The sequence below is a fragment of the Dicentrarchus labrax genome, unplaced genomic scaffold (genome assembly GCF_905237075.1).
Source record: "Dicentrarchus labrax unplaced genomic scaffold, dlabrax2021, whole genome shotgun sequence".
Taxonomy (NCBI): domain Eukaryota; kingdom Metazoa; phylum Chordata; class Actinopteri; family Moronidae; genus Dicentrarchus; species Dicentrarchus labrax.
This window is the reverse complement of record NW_026136710.1, coordinates 14,627,634-14,647,420: the sequence shown is the minus strand read 5'-3', so window position 1 is coordinate 14,647,420 and position 19,787 is coordinate 14,627,634. Positions and strand designations below refer to the sequence as shown.

At 39.2% G+C, this 19,787-nt stretch overlaps 1 protein-coding gene across 1 annotated transcript in view; it reads left to right on the top strand.

The window, feature by feature from the left end:
* Positions 1 to 19,787, top strand: part of si:dkey-112m2.1 (transmembrane protein 132C) — a 143,869-nt gene that overhangs the window by 73,535 nt on the left and 50,547 nt on the right. The window contains exon 4 of the mRNA XM_051412701.1: positions 4,449 to 4,592. Within this exon, the coding sequence (XP_051268661.1) occupies positions 4,449 to 4,592 (144 nt within the window). The remainder of the gene's footprint in view (positions 1 to 4,448; positions 4,593 to 19,787) is intronic.

Genomic DNA, 19,787 nt, shown 5'->3' with positions numbered 1-19,787 from the left:
TCTCCTGAACGTTTGTTTCTGCCGTCCTCTGTCCTTTTTCATCCACACTGATACAACACCTGTCTCTTCTAATCCACCTGGCTGGTCTCTGTAAACTACCATTCCCTCTTTGTGCTCAACACCCAGCTATCCCTTCCATCCTTGTGCTCACCATAAAGACCTTGACCCCTAACAACCCCCCCCTCAAGGAAAGGCGCCCTGCTTGTCACTTACTTTGGCTGTTTTTTTCTGTGTTTTCATTAATTCCCAAGTACAGTGCAAATATGTTTGTCAAGTTATTATTAAACCTATGCATTTGTCACACCTTGTATTGAATAACTTTCTGACTCTTATGTGGTCCCGAGGACATAAGGACTAGGATTGTGTCCGACATTCACTTACTCTACAGTAATTCACAACTCACTTTACAGTGGTGAAATGAAAACAAAGGATTACATTTTCTCAACTACTGTACTTTTTGAGTTAATTGAAGTTTACTTCAGTTTTACCAATTTCCACTACATTTATCTGACAGCTAATTAGTTACTTTGCAGGTTCCGATTTTTCATACAAAACTTATGATCGAGTTGTAAAATATATTAATTTCTATAAATGAGACTACCAAAAAACTAGACTCCCTTTGAACAGGTAACAACATAAAAATTCTGATTACACATTATTATATCAGTGGTAGTAATCCAATAGAATATATGTAATAATATAACGCTGAGTACTTTCACTTTTGATACTTATTATGATTCTTTATTCTTTCTCTTATAATAATAGCTATTAAATGATAATGTGAAAGCAATGTGACAATGTCAACGAGTACGCTTCTAGTGAACCCTACAGAGAATAATCACCTAAATATGCAGTTCCCCTCAGCTTTACATTTTGGTTCACTCTCAGCGCACTCGTAGCATAATTTTTTCGGCTGTAGCAGGCAGCTGTTTTCAGTGATAAAGCTCTAAAAACACATTGCGCACTACTTGCTCAGCAGCACACAGCAGACAGATACAGTTAGAGACCGCTGTTTGAGACCAAAGTGGAGCACTTAGCACCTAAAGAGCCAGATATTTCCCTCCCAACACTGTCACTAAATAAGGAATTCTATATAAAATAATTAAAGACAGCTTCTTCCCTCAGGCTGTTGTGACCTCAACAATTCATTATACATTTTTATAACTCATTAATCTTTTTTTGTTTTGTTTTGTTAAAAGTAGCATAAAGGGAACTATATCTAAATTTCATTCTACAATCTTCCTTTGTAAATGACAATGAAATAACCTTGAATAGAGGACTTACATGGCCAAATCAGAACATTAATTCCGGGCAGTACTCAGGTCATTACTCTCATCTGCTTTCTCCTATTCAATATTTTAGGAGCTTGGTTACTTTTTAAAATACTTTTTCTCACAGCTTTTTAATTTGGGTCTCATTTTATTGGTAATTTATTGTTACTTCAATATATTTATCTTAGCGGTTTACCATGTATACTATATGGTGTCTTTTTTTAGCACACAAGACTCACACAGTCTTTCATTTTATTCAGAATTGTTTTTATCCTATTTCATTTCCTGCTGTGTAAAGTGCATTAATATTAATGTGCATTTGTGTTCCATTCAGCATGCGGGAGGCATGCCAGAGCGTAAGGTGTGTTGACATGTTATTTGGGCAGTGGCCATCCTGGGGGTGTCATTTCTAAGCATCAATCACAAAGAGCTGAAAACTGTCTTTTCTGACAACCTCATCTCATCTGTAAATACTCATCCCACTGATGCAGGTTTTCATGGAATTAATGAGGCGGCTTCATGTGCTGATGCATGTGAAAGGGGGCCTCCCTTCAAATTGCTTTCCTTTATTGCCTACCCCCCACCCTTTCCTCCCTCACCAGAAATCATATTAGCCAAACCAATCTCATTTGCAACATGCCATTTGTTAATTTAGCCCCCTTAACTAATGCATGTGTGAGAGAAATGAGCATGATGCAGGAAGAAGAAACAGAAAATAAGAGAAAGGAGAAGACAGCTGTGAAACTGGGGAACATGGATATTAGGAAAGAAAGAAAGAAAGAAAGAAAGAAAGAAAGAAAGAAAGAAAGAAAGGGAAGGTTAGCCATTAAGACAGCAGAGTATCAGGGCTGTGGACTATGTAGACACTGGAGTTCATTTAACATCAATACGGATCAATCCATCTATAAACTAGTTAATTCATTGATTAACTCATTTACTCTATAAAATGGCAAACATAGTGACAAAACACCACAAGGTCAAGTGTATAACATTGAGGAGGATCTATTGGAAGAAATGGAATATAATATGAATAACTGCATGCTTTCATTAGTGTATAATTACATTAATATGGGAATCATTATGTTTTAGTTACCTTAGAATGAGCCTTTTAAATCTACAGACGCCCTCCATGGAATTCGCCATGTTGAACCGCCACGTTTCCACAGTAACCCAGAAGAGACAAATCAATCACTGGCTCTAGATAGGGGTGTTTCTCTTCTTCCCCGCTTGGAAGGGGAGGGTGAAGCGAGGGACTTGTGATCTGCAACTACACCTCTAGATGCTGCCAAATCCTACAAACTAGACATTTAAAGTGCTCACTTAGTCAGACCAGCAGCCAAAATAAACCAAAAGAGAATTACATTGATAATGATAGGAAACAGACTAAAACAAGTACATTTTCTCATTTGTTAATCAATTATTTATTACTTGTAAAATGACTGAAACAATCAACTGGTAATCAAAATTGAGCACTTGTGAAAACACAATGTATTACTGGCATTTGTAATGCTCCCCCGGTTGTAAACTGTCAGTGCTGAACCTGCTTGTGAGTTTGTAGTAATTACTGTGCCGTGGCTAAGGTGACGACAGGGAAACAGGAGGGCATACGACAATCTGTCTTCTCCTCCTAGTTATTGCCTGTGTCTTCCACACTGGCTGCCTTTATCTTTGCTCGTAAGGACGGAGACCAACACAAGGCCAGTTATTACCGCCTCAGCGGCCTGGATAAGATCAAAAAAGACCGGTTGAACACTGAAGATGTAATGACTGTGCTCTTCTAAGGACTGCTGCATGGTTTGTCATGTCATTATCCCCCAGTTAAGCTCAGTTTTTTTCCTTCATCCTTTACAAGTCTTTCACAGCTCCAGAACGAGGACAGTCTCCAATTATTTTGATGTGGGGAAAAAATTACCCAGCATTCATGTTTTACTGAATAGAAATGTTTCTTCTTCCTCACCTTTTTTGTGCTGTTGGTGTTTTACTTCAGATCTCCCTTTTCCTTTCCGTTCTTTCCTTCTTTCTACTCACATAGAATATTCTTCCCCATTCGTGCCAGTGGTTTGAACAAGAGCAATTTGTCATGTTGGGAAGGAAGTAATGAAAGCCTCTCACGTACTTCATGGTAATTACATGTGACAGAGGAGGAGGAGGAGAGCAACAGCGTGTCAGTACGCTGAAAGAGAAGGAGGTCATGGTTCTTCTGCACCTGTATGGCCTCCCACAGACTGTGACCACCACTAATGGAAGTGATAGGGGGACAAAAGGGTGGGGCAGAGGTGGCATGAAGGCTGCAGAGATTGGAGTCCTTTAAAAACCCCAGGTGTTGGGGCGAAAAAAGCCAAAATTATCTTAAGTGAAGCTTGCTCCATAAAGAACCAGAATCTGTGTTTATTGTCAAGCAGATTTTCACACACAAGGAATTTGAAGGTGCTAATGTTGGGATATTACAAGGGTAAAACATGACTTGTCATGTAAGACTCCTTCATTATGTACTCATATTGCTGTTAAACAGACTTTCACAGAGGTTAATTTGAGCCTGCTACCCCTGAGTGGTGATTATTTCAATTCAGCCAACATGCCATCTGTTGTCCTGATGCTATGTTTCATCACTGCTAATGAAATAATTTAGCTTGTACCTGCCAGATTCACTTTCCTAAAGCAATATTCATCCCAAGTACAATCATTTTAGTTTACTATATTATATACTATCCAAAATGGATTAGGTCCAAAAGTAGAAAGAATTCCTTTGTGATCCACATTTTGTTAGAAGAGTATAGTAATGATTTTCTCAAGATCTACCATCAAAAGTTCCCTTTCAAAAGTTTTTTCTTTTCTTTTATAGCTTCAGTTTAGTGCTTTTATATTAGTAAAAGCATGTTTTTGTAGCTTTCAGTAGTTAGTCTAATGTCCTTCTTGCCTGTGTGTCAGTGTGAGAGCCTATGAGCATTTGAAGTGTTGTTTTGTGACCTCTGTGAGAGACAATTAAAGCGCCACCTCAAAAAATGTCTTTCTTTCTTTTGACATGTTTGTGTGTGTCGGAGACAGAGAGAGCAAAAGAGGCCATGTGTGCTTCAGAAGCTCTGAAACTTAATTCAATTCATTTAATGAGTTCTGGTGACAGTTCCAGTATCATCTAATTTAATATTTTTCCCTTGTTTTTTTGTTTCTGTATTTAAGGGTCAAGCTGAAGGACGGCGTGGTGTTCCTGGGAGCTAGGGCCATGAACCCTGTTGTGTGGACGGTGAGTCAGGATGTCAGAAGTGAAGGTCACAGGATTGTCACCCTCCACTGTCGGAGGAAGGAGAACAGTTTTAGCCAAAGGTACGTCAGACTCCCTCCTTCCACAGAATTAATCAACGCGTGAATGAAATATGAACTGAACACCCTGCTGAACAACCAGAAAGCAGCAGCGCACTTGTTCATTTCTCGGACAGCTGTCACTAGAGAGCGATTGCAAAGAGTGAGGATGAAAGAGGTCATGACTCAGCATCTCAACCATTAATTCCTTGGCACTGCCACGCCTGCAGGGCCACAGCCAGTTCTAAGTGCAGTCAATAAAATGTATTGTTCAAGGAAGACAGTGTTGCCCCTTGCTCGCACTTAAAAGATAGGTCCGGAAATATTCTATACTTTTCATATTGTCAACAAATCCCATGAAGACAAAAAAACAACAATGGATTGATCCTGTTAACAAGCATTGTCTATGTAGCCAAAGCCTCAGTCCTCTGTGCCCTATACCATGGAATGGTTGGCCAAAATACAATTAAAAACACATTATTGTGTTTGTGTGTGACATTTTGAAAGCAGCTATAATTGACATTTTTATAATAACATTGTATCAAATGACAGTGGAAAACACTGACAATGTGAAAGGGATAATTCAGATTGATAAACCTACAAGAATGTCACTTGAATATGCAGGTCCCTGCGGCTTTACGAAGCTTTATAGTTTTATAGTTCAGCTGCAGCGTTAATGTTTGTGTTCTCTCTCAGCAACAAATATGCATAAACACAAAGCTGGTGGACATAGTGGAGCATTTAGTTGCTGAAGAGCCAGAAATTTAAGTCAGGAGTTGGTAGAGACCAAAACTAGAGCTAAATAAGGGCGAATATTGGACTTACTTTTATCAGGTGGCCAAAACCACGACTCCAAATGATTGATAATGTTTCTCCGTAACTGCTGGATGTGTACATAAGGTGATATATCATTCTTGTGTTCAAAACTTTTTTGTGGTCAAAAAATGATGTTACTGCAGGTTACAAGATATCAAATACAGCAGCCTTATCTTTTTTATGAAACCTCACCCATGTTACGTCACATTCAGTTTAAACTGTCTTCTTAATGTGGAATAAGAAGGAATCCCAGAAACTTTTCCCAACAGTAATCATTTATAACTAATTATCTTAAGTTACCCTTTGTTAAAATGTACAGTTACAGTGCTTTCAAATCACCTTCATCCATTAAAGCAACTTAGACATCAAAGTTGAGATGAAGAAATGTAAGTTGTAAATTGTTTTTCATCCCTCAGAAATGAAACTGAACAAAAAAGGCTGCTTGAAAAGAAGGAAATTCTAAATCTAAAACTTATATGCTTTGTAAATGACAATAATGTGAGGTACACATGTATCCCTAATATTTAGTATATGGGCTGAAATATACCAAACTGTTTGTCTAAGCCTTTACATATGAGTATTGTATTTGGGTAAGGAATCATAATGTTTTACAAGTCTGAGGAACTTTTGGTGGCGTTTAGTGATTACTTAAATTTGAAAAGTTGAATGACATTTGACAAAAGAACATCTGCAACTTTCTAATCAAGACAAACAGTGTGCTTTGTGAACATGTTTCCATGATGAATAATAACTATGCATCTGTTTTTGAGTTTCTGCATGTGTGTCTTTGTACAGTATTTGACATTCAACTCGACAGCTAAACGGTTTTAGGCAAAGACAAAGTGGCTGCACACAGGAAGTGACACACCCTGGCTGGGTTGTTATTTCCTCCTGGGTGTCAAGGTGACGACAGTGATGAATGACAAGTCATCTATCATTTACATGCATTTCTTTCACAGCCCCCGCTGAGGTGAACAGACATTGAATTATACAGAGCTGCTCAAATCAAGGTCATACATGTTGAATCTGGAATTATGCCCTGCAATTCTCCATTCAACAAAAGACTACCTTGAAGTATTGAGATGATAATGCAACACCTGCCATGACCCTGTGCTTTTAGGGTTCTTTAGCTTACATATGAAATGGAATAAAAAGCATCATTCAGAGTTTGCCAAATGGGAAGATTATCAAAACATTGAACTTTAATTTTGAAATCTTTGATGAGGTTAGAGAGAGGAGCAGCCTTGGACTTCAGTCTATTTGAAAATACACAAGACCATGACTGCTGAAATATAAAAAACCCTCCCCTGGCAGTGTCAGTTTCATCTCCTGACCAGCGGTGGTAGCCAGCTCTCAAATTACGCTTTGCTTTTTGTGGTCAGGCATCAACATGAACCCTCGACACACCGGATCAGACAAACATACTGCATGATGGGCTTTTATTGGTCTTTGCTTTTGATTTCAAAACAGGAACAAAATGAGCTGTCTCGACTCGTACATTGTCCACTGAAATCGCTTTTTGAATTACTTTTTGGGAAAGAAAGAAACAGGCCTTAGGGGTGCAGGATCCTGCTTCATTTATGAGACCAAAACAAGGTTTTAGGAGTTGCCCAGTAACATCAGCTATTATAGCTCTCTGATTGGTCAAACTTCCAGCTGGTCGGCTCTATCCATTCTCTGTGGATATTTTCCAGGCCACCAGCAGGAGAAAAAAAACAAGTCTCAAAAGATTTAGGCTGGCTTGAGGCTACAACAGAGTAAGATTTGTTGAATTAAGTCTGAAAGCCTTGAAAGTAATTTTCTAAATTAATTTAATTTAGTTCGCTGGTACCTGCACAGATTTCCTTTTTGACATACTTTCTCCTACTCACCAGTAATAGGTCCATACACAGGGAGTGATTCTATTCAATGGCTGTACCGTGGATAGCAGATATCCCATCAGTCAGGTTAAGTGCAAAACGATCTTCATTAGCCAGAATATGAAAAGGGGTAATGGAAATATGTTTAGATTGAAGCCAAGGAGTTTGAAAAGACAAGTGCTCTAAAACATTAAACTTCTCCTAATCTCCAATTGAAGCTCACTTTGCCGACCATTAAAACAGCATCACTGCCAGAACCTGAGAGATAAATACGGGGAGCAGGATGCGTCTCCTCTGTCTCGTGGTAGAAAATGTAGCCATTTACAGCCAGTGGTGTGACCGCCAGGTGACAGACTGATTCAGACAGGTTTGATGACTAAACTTCCAACAACCAATCAATCATGATCATATCAACTGTGGACATGCACACTTAGAGAGACAGTTGTATCTCAGTATAATGAGGAATCCTTTTAATGGATGTGCATCATTTCTACACAATGACTACTTAGGGGAGGTTCAGAAAACTGATAGTTGTCATGTCCCAGAGTTGTGCACATTGTGTGTGTATCTGCTTCAGAACAGCAGTCCAGTTACTTTAGCAAACATAGGCTCACTATACTGATCTTATGTGCTCTGGAGAAACTGAGTCAGCTGAGAGTTGAGGTGTGAAAAGAGAAATAAACGGTTAAAAGTGTTAGTACAGAAGAGAAAAAAAGGTCTAGGAGAACACAAAGCATATGAAATGTTAAAGTTCAGTTATAGTATGTGAGACAGTAATAGGTGCTGGGAAATAAAAGCCATAATCGAGTTATTTTGAAAAGTCAAGAAATTAATTCTGCTGCAGCCTGTGATGCGATTATTTATTTGCATTATTTTTGTTAGAAAAGAAAAAGTAACAAATTACGAGTGACATGAACAAACTATTACAATTGTGATGTTGTATATGTTTTCTTATAGGATTCTATTCAAGGTAGAGAAAGTAGCTTATTAAGACATCTCTTTAACTTTTTACTTTCTAGAAAAAATAAATGTGGTTGTGTTTGTATGTATTTGTATGTTCATCATGTGAAACATTTTCTATTCTCTATAGCAACTGCAGCTCTATCTCCGGGCAGCAGTTTCTTTATGTGTACCACAGAAACCACCCTCTTTAACAAATGATGATTTAGTTACAGTGCAATATGTGTGGTAGCCTGTATGGGAATGGATTACATCTTTGGATGTTTGGGTTTCAATACAGCATGCTGTAAATTAATTGTCTATATAACAGCAAAAACCGTTTGCCTCCTGGCAAGACTTGTATTCCCTTTGCAGATAAAGCGAAACCCAGCTTGTAAATTTACACTCATTATAAGGTCTCAAAATGTTCTGGATTCTGTGTGTGCCCAAAAAATCACTTTAGAAACCAATCCAGCAGTTTAAAAAAAATAAAAAATAAAATGCTGATCTGTGTCATAGAATGCCATGGTCAGCATTTAGTATTTGAGGGCATCTGTATGCAGACAGCAAGGATTGCAGTGTGTATGAGATAAGAAAACCCTATAGTGAGCTGGACCTGGTCCTAACTGTACTGAAGATGTCTATCAACATAGCTGCCCATAGAGATACACAATTGTTCCTTTTACACATACATACATTTTAATTTTTCAGTTTAAACAGACAGTTTTATGCACTAAGCTGTCGCAACACATCACAGCCCCTCTTGAGAAATAACCTCTCTTGTGAACAAATTGAACGCAAAACCTCAAAAAAAAAAAAAACATCAACCAATCTCAATTCTGTGCCCCTCTTAACACAAGGGAGTCTACGTTGAGCGGATTTAGCCACAAATAGGCTACTACATGATTGTACAAGTCTCCAGGCGGTAATAAAGCTGACTGATGCAAGATCAAATGGACGTCAGACAATACTGCCTTCTCTGTTATGAAGATGTATTAGTACACTTAAATGCTAAGAGTTGTCCTTCAGCAGCAAGTCCTCCGCTTCTGTGTCCTCACTACTCTCCGTTACCATTGAACGACCGACTGCTTCTCCCCACCGTGAAGCCAATTCATATTCTTTATTTTTTCCTGCAAGTGCTATTGAATTTCAAATCCCCATCAGCCGTTGGGATAACTAAGCATGGGAATGCATACACCACACACTTGAGGAATATCATACACATTATCTTTGTGTCTGCGCACGTTGATGCGAGTCAAGTGGGTGGGTCCTCCATGTAAACAGAGTTGACAGTGATGTTCCTATAGAATAACCACACTGCAAAATCAAAAAGAGAGTCATCAGCAATTCATGTCAGGTACTCAAGCTGCTTCTGGCTCCATTATTTCTTTTTAATGAAATCTAACACAATTTGGAGTTCCCGTTTGATTGAGGGGAAGGAGTTGAGAATGGGAAACAAATGAAGGGTTTGTTACGGCAGCAGCAGTTCTGTGACCCAATACTCAGCATGTCAATCAGTAGCTTCTTTCCCAGGCTGCAATGGGAGTTCGATTTGTAATTGCAGGTGGTGAGGCGTGGCATCTAACAACTAATTAAAGTAAACCGAATCTAATGGCCAACATTTCTCAATTTGCTCACTCCCTCAAATTAACACACGCACAGAGGGGACGTAGCGATTTCAGGAGCGGTAAAGCTTTTGACAAACATGAGGGTGTTTTCAGACATTGGAAGCTACTTGTTAAAATTATATATTTCGGGCTTTGGCTCTATCAACATGACAGGAGCATTATGGATGGAGCTGCAATGCTTGCGCAATATTTGGCATCTGGTACAGAAAAAGGAGCAGTGGCACTGCTGAAGAACAGCAGTGAGGGATACGAAGGGAGACAAGTGTTACCCGTTTTCTCACAGGCTTCATCGCTGGTAGATTTCAATTCATTTCTTATTTGGCATATACATTTTGATTTCTTATTTCTGAACTGATTAATCTTCTGATTACTTTCTCAATTACACAATTAGGAAATTCTGTCATTATAATTTCCAAGAGTCTGTAAATGTATTAATTTTCTTGTGCTTTCCGACCATCAGTCCAGTAACAACAGGCTTTACGTTTACTATTGTGTATAACTAATCTGGGAAAAAGTCTGGGATGTTTGGCTTTTTTTGCTTGAAAAATGTATTTACAAACAAACAAAATTCTGTCAGTCAATGACCTAATCCATTAATTGACTAAATATTCAGCTCTTACATAACATCTTCATTAATGACCTTTGTGAGTGTGAGGGGAGACTTGTCCCTGCTGGATTCTCCACTTTTCTCATCAGTTTTCTCATTTATTAGATAGGCAGCAGATTTTTTTATGTTATTTTATGGAAGCAGCCAAGCATTGTACAAAAGGATGTTAGGTTATGACTCTCAATTATATCCTCCTTGCTCGCATGCGGAATATTGGCGTTGACGATCGTTTAAAATTTAGCGGGGTAGACTGATGGTTCTGATGATGGCCTCACATAAGATTAAAAAAAAAACAAGAATTTTGAAAAAAGAATGAGTAAAAACACATGTAATTGGCTTATCATGAGACAAATCTCCTCAGTAGCTTACATTTATTCACTCACAGATGTTCACAGCCTATTCAAATGATTTTATTTTCCTTAAGTGACAGATTTATTGCAGCACTCTTATGGAGGCAGAACAAGACCCACTTAGTATCCCTCTGTGTTAATTTAACCTTGCGCTACTGTAGCCATTCTGTTAATGAGGCAGCATTCAGCTCATACTTGCACCATGTTGTAATTGTAACAAGAATGTTCCTACTACTGCCTTTGTGACTTTTACAGAATAAGTAACTATGGTGTTTATTCAGACTTGACTGATGTAAAACTGCCAGTGCATTCAACCCAGTGAATGCCTGAAACAGGCTGCATACTGAGAAGTAACACTGTCAAATGTGTTTTTTCTTACTGTAAACATTAACTCTTGACTCCCGTCTGTGTGCGTACACGATGACGCATGCACACGCGCGCGCACAAACAAACAAACAAACAAACAAACAAACAAGTGAACAAATAGAACCCTCCAGCATCTTTTCACCTTCAAAGTCTACGGGATCATGAAACATGCCACCACATTCAATTTGTCTGCTGTTGCTAGAGATGACTCCCGCTGCGAGCGAGTGGGAGTAAGGCTTACTCTAAAAGACTGACAAGACAGCCTTACAACACCTACACAATGATGCAAGCCTGTAAACCAAAGTTCTTAGGGCTGCTATCTAAAAACAACACCATAGTCTTACGTCTTGAGTGACAACGCGACAAGACACCGGGATAAATGGAATTATATTTCAGCCAACAATATATGCTTTACAGTGTGTGTTTCATCATCTTTGCACTTATTGCAGCTGTGGTGAAATGTATTTTAGGGGTTAGGATTTGGAGAGGAAAAAAATAAATCTTGCCAGGAAGTTGCATGAAAAGTCTCAAAGTTGTGCTGAGCCTTTGATGAGGAAAGTCTGCTCGGTGTGCGAGCTCCGGTGTGAAAATAGGTTAAAGATTCAAATTGTTTTCCAACAGTTGGTGAAATCATGTTTTAAGCATCAGTGAAATCGAGGCTTGTCATTCTGTGTTTTGCCCCAGCCATCTGCTGAGGGAGGTGACATGAGCCTCTGAGGGTCTTTCTGTGAAACAGAGGAAGCGAGCATCAATGGGGGGGAATGGAAACCCCAAGCTTGTTTTAGACTGAAATGATTAGCATACTCTGCAGTGTGCCAGGGAGAGAAGAAAGCCACAATTCCCATATAAATACTCTATAAAGACTCTACTTAGATCAGATTGCCCCTACTAAGCATTGTTCTATCTGCATGCAAGAATACCTTCCAGCACATCACGTATCCTTTTTCATCGTTACGTGAGATTACCTGCTGAGATGTATAGAAAGCCGTGCTCTTCAGGGGGCGATAAATCAACATTATGGGTTAGAAATGGATGGATCACCATGAAATTTTGTACAGACAGTCATGTTGTGTAGAGTCATCATCAGGTCAAATTTGACTTTGTCCGTGATTTTGTTCATGAACTACCGAGACTCCCATCAACATCTGTTGTACCTTTGGTTTAGAGCCCTTAATCCAGTACTAATGAGCACATGTTAGCATGCATGCTATACTAACATGGTGAGTGTGATGAATACTGCATGCCAAACATCAGAATATTAGCATTGTCACTGAGCAATTCAACTCTTAACGCAGGGTCCACACTGCTTGCATCTACAGTGCGTGGCAGACATCTTGCTTTTTATTTCAACCGGTGTTAACAGATTAGAGTAGCCACAGTGCCCGCATGAGCCATGCATCTCAGCTGATGTTTTAACAGAGAGTCGAGACCTTGCCAATTGTTTCTGCATGCAGCGCGTGGTTCCCGTCAAAAATAGACAATGAAAAGTCTGTTCATAGTCATATCGACTTTATACTAACAGCATACACCGATCAGCCCTAACATTATGAGCACTGACAGGTGAAGTGAATAACACTGATTATCTCTGATATATTCGGCAGCAAGTGAACATTTTGTCCTCAAGTTGATGTGTTAGAAGCAGGAAAAATGGGCAGTGTGAGGATTTGAGCGACTTTGACAAGAGACAACTTGTGATGGCTAGATGACTGGATCAGAGCATCTCCAAAACTGCAGCTCTTGTGGGGTACCAGGGTGCCCAGGTGGTCATAATGTTATGGCTGATCGGAGAATACACCTTTTACTACTTTCAATCTCTGTATCTGTAGAATATGTCACAGACATGAAAAAAATGTTGTTGTTTTTTAACTCAACACCTCCTGTATCTGTTTGAGATTAAAAGTCAGTGTTTCTGAATCCATTCATATTTTAACAGGGCTTTTACTGTATTGTATTTATCAAAGGCAAACTCAGTATAGAAAGATAGGGCTGGCAGCAGTAGCTCTGCAGCAGAAACACTCTCTGTGTGGTCACCTCAGGCATGAGAGCTGCAGCAGATCGGCGAGGCAACTGTCACATACGGCCACTGCATCCTATGTGGACCAACTGTAAGCTGTGTCTCTAATCCATACTGCGTAATAATTCTAAGCAGGTTTAGAGTATGTAGTGTGTTTATGCTGGAAAAGTGACAAATATAGCAACAGTCAGTCTACACACCAAAAACAAATGAATTGATTTATGCTCTTGATGGAAACTATGCTCCCACAATGTACTGCACAAAGGAAACGGAGGAGCTAGGAAATATTTGAACTAATTGTGGATGCTGCCAGAACAGCTACAGGAACACAAAGACACACACACACACACACACACACACACACACACACACACACACACACACACACACACACACACACACACACACACACACACACACACTATAAACTCCTCTCAAGGAGACAACAAAATTGGAAGTAGCACAGTTTCACTGACATCCAATGGTACAGGTATAGTAAAATTTCTGATTGTTTTTATTTCTTATGTACTTACTGCAAAAACACCATGCTATAAAGACTACTAAATTGCATTTACTGTAAAACTTGTATGGAATTGTGACACAGCTAATGAATGAATGAATTCATGCATTCATGTATATAGCCTCTGATATACTGTACTTGCTTGTGTGTGTTTACCTCCTTACTACAAAGAGCATTGAGGTTTAATATTGAATTTTTGAACTGGTGTTCAAGCCTAACATCTTTAGGACAGTATAAACTATTAAACTATTACATTATTTTTAAACAGTTAAACTAACTGCAGTCACTGCTGCTTTGAGCACAAGGTAATAACTGAACAAAGCTCTAACTTAACTTTAGTAAGAAAATCAATAAAAAAAAACAATACAAGTGAGGGGGGCAGACATACTTTTTAGTCCTTTATGCTCATGAAAAGAATGTAGGCAAGTATGTAAACAATCCCATATCCTACAATATTCTTATGGCGATAAGTCCAACCACATTACCCAAGCCTAGTAGGGCTAGAAGGCAAACGGTAAAAGAAAATCATCTTTTTATTGAGCCGGTTGAGGTTTCAAGTCAACCAGAACGTGAACACAGATCAAGAAATACATGGAGGGGTGTCGCCCCTTGTATTACATGCCGTGTTCACTCACATATAGGTTACTTGGGGCCCCAAGAGTGTGAACAGCCCACTCTGTGCCACATATGGAAGCTGTGTCATATTCATGATCTCATTATGCATGTCTAAGTGGCCCTGAAACAGCATGTACATTTTAACCCAATCTGATTGATTGTTCTCATGATATGGTAATAATAGCTGGAGGCCTTGTATGGGGTGCAATCTTTCCCTGCTTTCATCACCTCTCTTCCCCCCCCATCTCAATGACAGGTTCTCTCACTCCCCCCCTCCCTCATGTGAAATGCAAGACAGTTAATATGTGGTCCCTCTTATGGAAATCCAGTCATTAGAAAATTGTAGAAATTTGTCATTCACATATGCATTTTTTATCATGAGCAGTGAGCAATAGCGTCATCCGTCAGTGGATGTAGTGATTATATTCCATATGTTAGCTGTGTGTGTAATTTAAGAATTGTGTATGTAAAATTTGCTTGCAGAGCTATATTTAAGGCATAAATGCATACACAAGAGCAGATCTGAATAAAGAATGGTTTGTTCATCCAGTGCTGACATTTGACTACACCCCCTTAACTGTGAGCCCATGCAAATGTACATTGTTTGGGTTAGTGAATATGTGTCTACAAGTCAACTTTACCCCATGCCGGAGAGTCGTTAGGAGCCGGAGTAATTGACAGAACAATGGTGAGTGAAGATTGAACGAGAAAGGAGTTCGATATTCAGTCCTCTTCAGTTCAGGGGGAGAGGTCAGAGGGCCTCATACTGTTCTATCTGATTGCACCGAGCTTAACTCACATGGCGAATGAACACATACAATCAATGGCCAAACCAAGCAGGACCAGTGGGACTGCATTTACAACTGGACTTAAATCAAAGGTCCCTTCAGTGCAATCTGAATCCAATGGAGGAACTCTCCATGCATCAGCGAGATGCATGGATGTTAATGACCTGCCCGCTGAGGGTGTCTGCCTGTGTGCGCACATATGCACCTGTTTATGTGTATTGGGTTAAGGGGGAAATTAAAGAATGGATGGCAATTACTTTGTGCCTTGAAGAGTGTGGCAGTTTTGATTAGTTAGCTGTGCTGTAATCTGTTTAATTATTACTTGTTCAAAACAAATACATTCTAGCAGACAAAATAAGAGATTTTGAGTGTCAGGGAGAAAGGAAAAAAAAGAATTAAGAAAGAAATAAGATGCATTTATGTGCGTAGGGGTGTGTGTGATAGTGCATGTATTTTCCTGCGTGCCCTTAAATGTGTGAATGGTCTTTTGAAAGTACAATGTTACTGATGATGGATAGGGGAGGCGAAGCAATTACCCTCTCAGGTGGTGTAATTTGTATGTTTGTGAACTGCTGTTTTCTTCAGTTGGCTTATCACAGGTACAGGTAGCATACAATTTGGTATGAAAAATATTTGAATATGCTCGGTTATCCTTTTAAGTAATCATCCAGACATCTTATTAATGTGTGTGCCAGTAGCCCCACTAATGCATTGGTGAAATGCTCTCTTCGCTCTCTTCTCGCTGCCTCCCTTATATTAAAAAAGATTGCTACAGCAGTCCAAGGCAGGCAACTATGTGATCGTTAGATGGATCTGCAATATTGATCGTATGTAATTTAATTTGCATGAGTGGCATATGAGGTCTGTGTGTTGCGGGGCCTTCTCGTGCTTTATGCAATCATAAAGGCTCCGTCGAGGCAAACTGCCTCATGAGTCTAAAAAAATAAAAACACAAGTCTTATTTATTCCTTCCAACCTGTCATCATTAATGGAAATCAAAATGGACGCGATGCCACTAATGAACTATAATTAATTTAATCTCAGGGGAATGATTTATAGCACATCCTCCTACTTGAAGATATGCTCTGTCTTCTCCTTCATCTAGCCTTCTCCCTTAACTCCAGACATGAATTAGATATTTACTGTGGATTCTATCATATCCTTGACCTGCATGTTATCAGTGAGCTAGTATCTCTGCCTGTGAAGTGAAATGATTGAGCCCGCTGGGACTGGGACTGAATCTGCCCTTGGCTTTGTGGCTAATCCAGGTAAAGCAGCCACCACGCGGATGCATGACATCAACTGGAAAACAGTAAGGACGTTAACTTCTTCAGCTATCAAACTGTTGGGTTTTTTTCTTGTTGTGTTCAGGTGCCACATTTATAAAAATCTTTCTATGTTGGCATGTTAAACAGAAACCCACAATCAGATACGGTAGCCCCATCATAATCATGTGCGTCTTGGCAGTACAAATTCACCCATTGGTTAAAACTGAATGTATGTGAACTTGAGAATCATACAATCATGTTTTTGAAATGAGCTTTTCTTGTTTATTTGACTATATATTTAGAAAACAAATTAATATTTTTTAAAGTAGAGCAAAGTCTCCTCTGCTCCCAACAAAGCACTGTAGTTCCTTAATCTGACTTTTATCAGCAATCAAAGCCAGCGCTGGTAGGGAGTTGCCCACAGACTAGTTGGAGATTGGCCATGGAGCCTGGTGGTGTTTGATAAGGCAGGCCTATTGGCCTTGGGACCCTAGGCTCAGACCTTCTGATCCACTTCATCTTCTAATAAATCATCCACTGAATCCTGGCCCCTGTTAATGCTTTAAAGCTCTCTTTGAGGTGTACTTTATACTTTAGGTCCTGCAAGAACTTGTCAAGGGATTTCCAGCACACAGATATTCACCAACAATTTAAAGAGACCGAGACTTAGTTTGGAGTGCAGAACTGCACCGATTGGTCGATTAAGTCGATTGAAAGAAAATGAATCAATGCAAACATTTTGATAATCAATTAATCGGTAAATGCATGCTTTCATCTTCTCAAGTGCAAGGATTTGCTGCTCTTCTTTGTAATATATGATTGTAAAGGAAATATCTTTGGGTTTTGGTCGGACATATCAAGCCCCCTACTTCTTTACATTTCATACAGTAGACTAAACCATTAATCAAGAAAATAATAATTAATCAATAAGGAAATGAATTATTAGTTGCCCCCCTTTAGGTTAATATTAGAATTGGAAACAAAAAGATAATTTATAGGCCAAATGGATCTTTTTAATCAAAAAGAGTAAAAGCAGTTTGGCTTAGATATATTCATAATTCAGAGTACCTTTCTGTGTGTGTGTGCGAGTGAGTGAGTGAGTGAGTGAGTGAGTGACAAATCACCAGACTAACACCCTAGCAAGTTGTTTGCTCAACTGTTAGGTTTAACACAAGATGCAGAAAAATATAAGGGATGGCAAAATAAGGACCTGTGTGCCTCTCCCTCTCTCATCAAATCCCTCTCTCTCTCTCTCTCTCTCTCTCTCTCTCTCTCTCTCTCTCTCTCTCTCTCTCAAATCCAGTGGGTGAGGAGGAGAGGGTTCTGTTTACTTGACAGATTAATGAGGCAAGGGAGAAGAAGTAAGGGTTGAGGCCAGCAAGGGGTGATGGTGGGGTCAGCATTCTTATTAACCCTGTCCAGATATACCAATCTAATAAACTGAACCAGGGAGCAGTTTGTTTGTTTGTTTTTTCAGGTTTGTGTTGGGGCATGCACATGCAATGCGTGTTTCTTGCCTGTTTCTATATTAATTTCTACCTCCGAGTGTGTGAGAAAGAGACAGAGAGGGAGATTTGTGGGCAGAAAGCATGCAGGTGTCGCTGATGAACTGGGATTGGTTCAAGGTAACACATTTTTGTAAAGCAGACATATAAAAGTGTGCATTGCATAGAGGATGAATGTGCAATCCTAAAAGAAAAAAAAACAAGATTTTGGTACATTTTAATGAGACAGCTATTTTAAGTTTATTTCAAAGATACACAAAATAAGTAAAAGAAACCTTCCAAAATTAGTGTCACTGTCATATTAATTTACTCTTGTCAGAAAATCTTAAAAGGATTAAACAGAGTGAGAGATAGAAAAGTCTGATAATGACCTATCGGTATCATTAAATAACCCACAAAACAATACCCTAAAAACAATCTGAGTGCTACACAGTGAGGGCCGGTAGACACTACACTACTCACAATTCTCCTATAAAATGATGAGTATTATTTACACAGCTATTTATATACAAACAGCTCCTTTCAGCGTTCACTCTCAAGTGGTATCTCAAGATCAGTAAAGATTGTCTTTATTTTTTTTCCGCTTGCAAAGAAGAATACCCAGATTTAAAAAAATCTGTAGATCAGTTTAGTTTGTTTTTTTTTATCTCACTGTGCTTCAAAATGTCCCCCCCTGCAGCCAGAGGACAAGGTTTCCCACATTTTACTGCAAACAATGTTCTCTTGTGGCGGGGACAACTAAGTATAAGCTTCTGGCAACAGAAGTTTAAGAAAAAATTACATGTAGGAATATCTAAATGAGAGGAAGATAATGTTACTGATTGTTTTAACCTTTATTCATCCAGGGTAGATTTGCTGAGTAGAAAGGCTTTTTATGCCCAACTGTGCAATATAGCAATATGAATAAAATTCTTGCCATGTAATTGGACAACAAAATTCCATTTAACCTCTTCTTATAATGTTTCTAGGCAGTTGTAGGTAAAAAAAAATAGCCACAAATTTACATCGAAACAGTCGCACATGGACATCATGTGTAGAACGCAGCCACTCAACATAGATGAAAGAAGAGATCCTGAGGGCACTACTCCCCACAGCCACTTCATTTGCATGATAGCCAGAGGGCTTATTACATTACCATGTAACAAGCAATGATTTATTAACACTCATCATTGTGTTCTCATATTGTCAGACTTGTTCATAAATTCCTGACATACTGTGCGCTCCAGTGTGTGGGACTTTGATGTGTCCATATAGACAGAGACTATCTCTGTGACATGTGTTTCAGAAGGCACGAGCTGGGATCTGAGTTTAGGGCACTGCTCGCCACAACTTGCCAGTGTGAAGATAGACAATCATAATTTGGGTTTTAACCTTGGTAGAGCTGAGACAATCAAACCCCTACCAAATCCCCTTAGTGTGATAGGTTGAGAAATTTCTCAAAATTGCTGCCAAGATTTCACTACAACTTTAACACAGTCAAGGTCATACTTGGACACCCGTGGCTAGAGGCCACAAGAGGATCTGCATCTCATTGGCTCTAACTTTCTGTTATGGTTGTTGCCACACGTCAGCCTGCTCCCTCAATCAGCCTCAGTCTGTATTTCACCATTACACCTCCAAAAGAGTGGGTTGAAAAATCCTGCATTGCTAGTGCAGAATAAAAGCACGGTGGCAAGACCCTCTACAAAAGCAAACACTGTAGTTTCTAATAAAAGGATCCAAAAAAGGTTTGCAGTTATGTTGAAAATCAAAATGAAAAAGGAAGCTGCAGGACTCTCACAGGAATGCAACACTTCATAATTCTTGTAGTGAGCACTTAGTTGGAGTTGACGCAAGTTTTATGGTAGAGAAAGTAATAGAAAGCAGAAAGTTGCTCAGTCTCTCAGGCTATACCTGGAGGAGGTCCAGTGAAGTTGTTTATCTATTCAAAACACTGACCAAAAG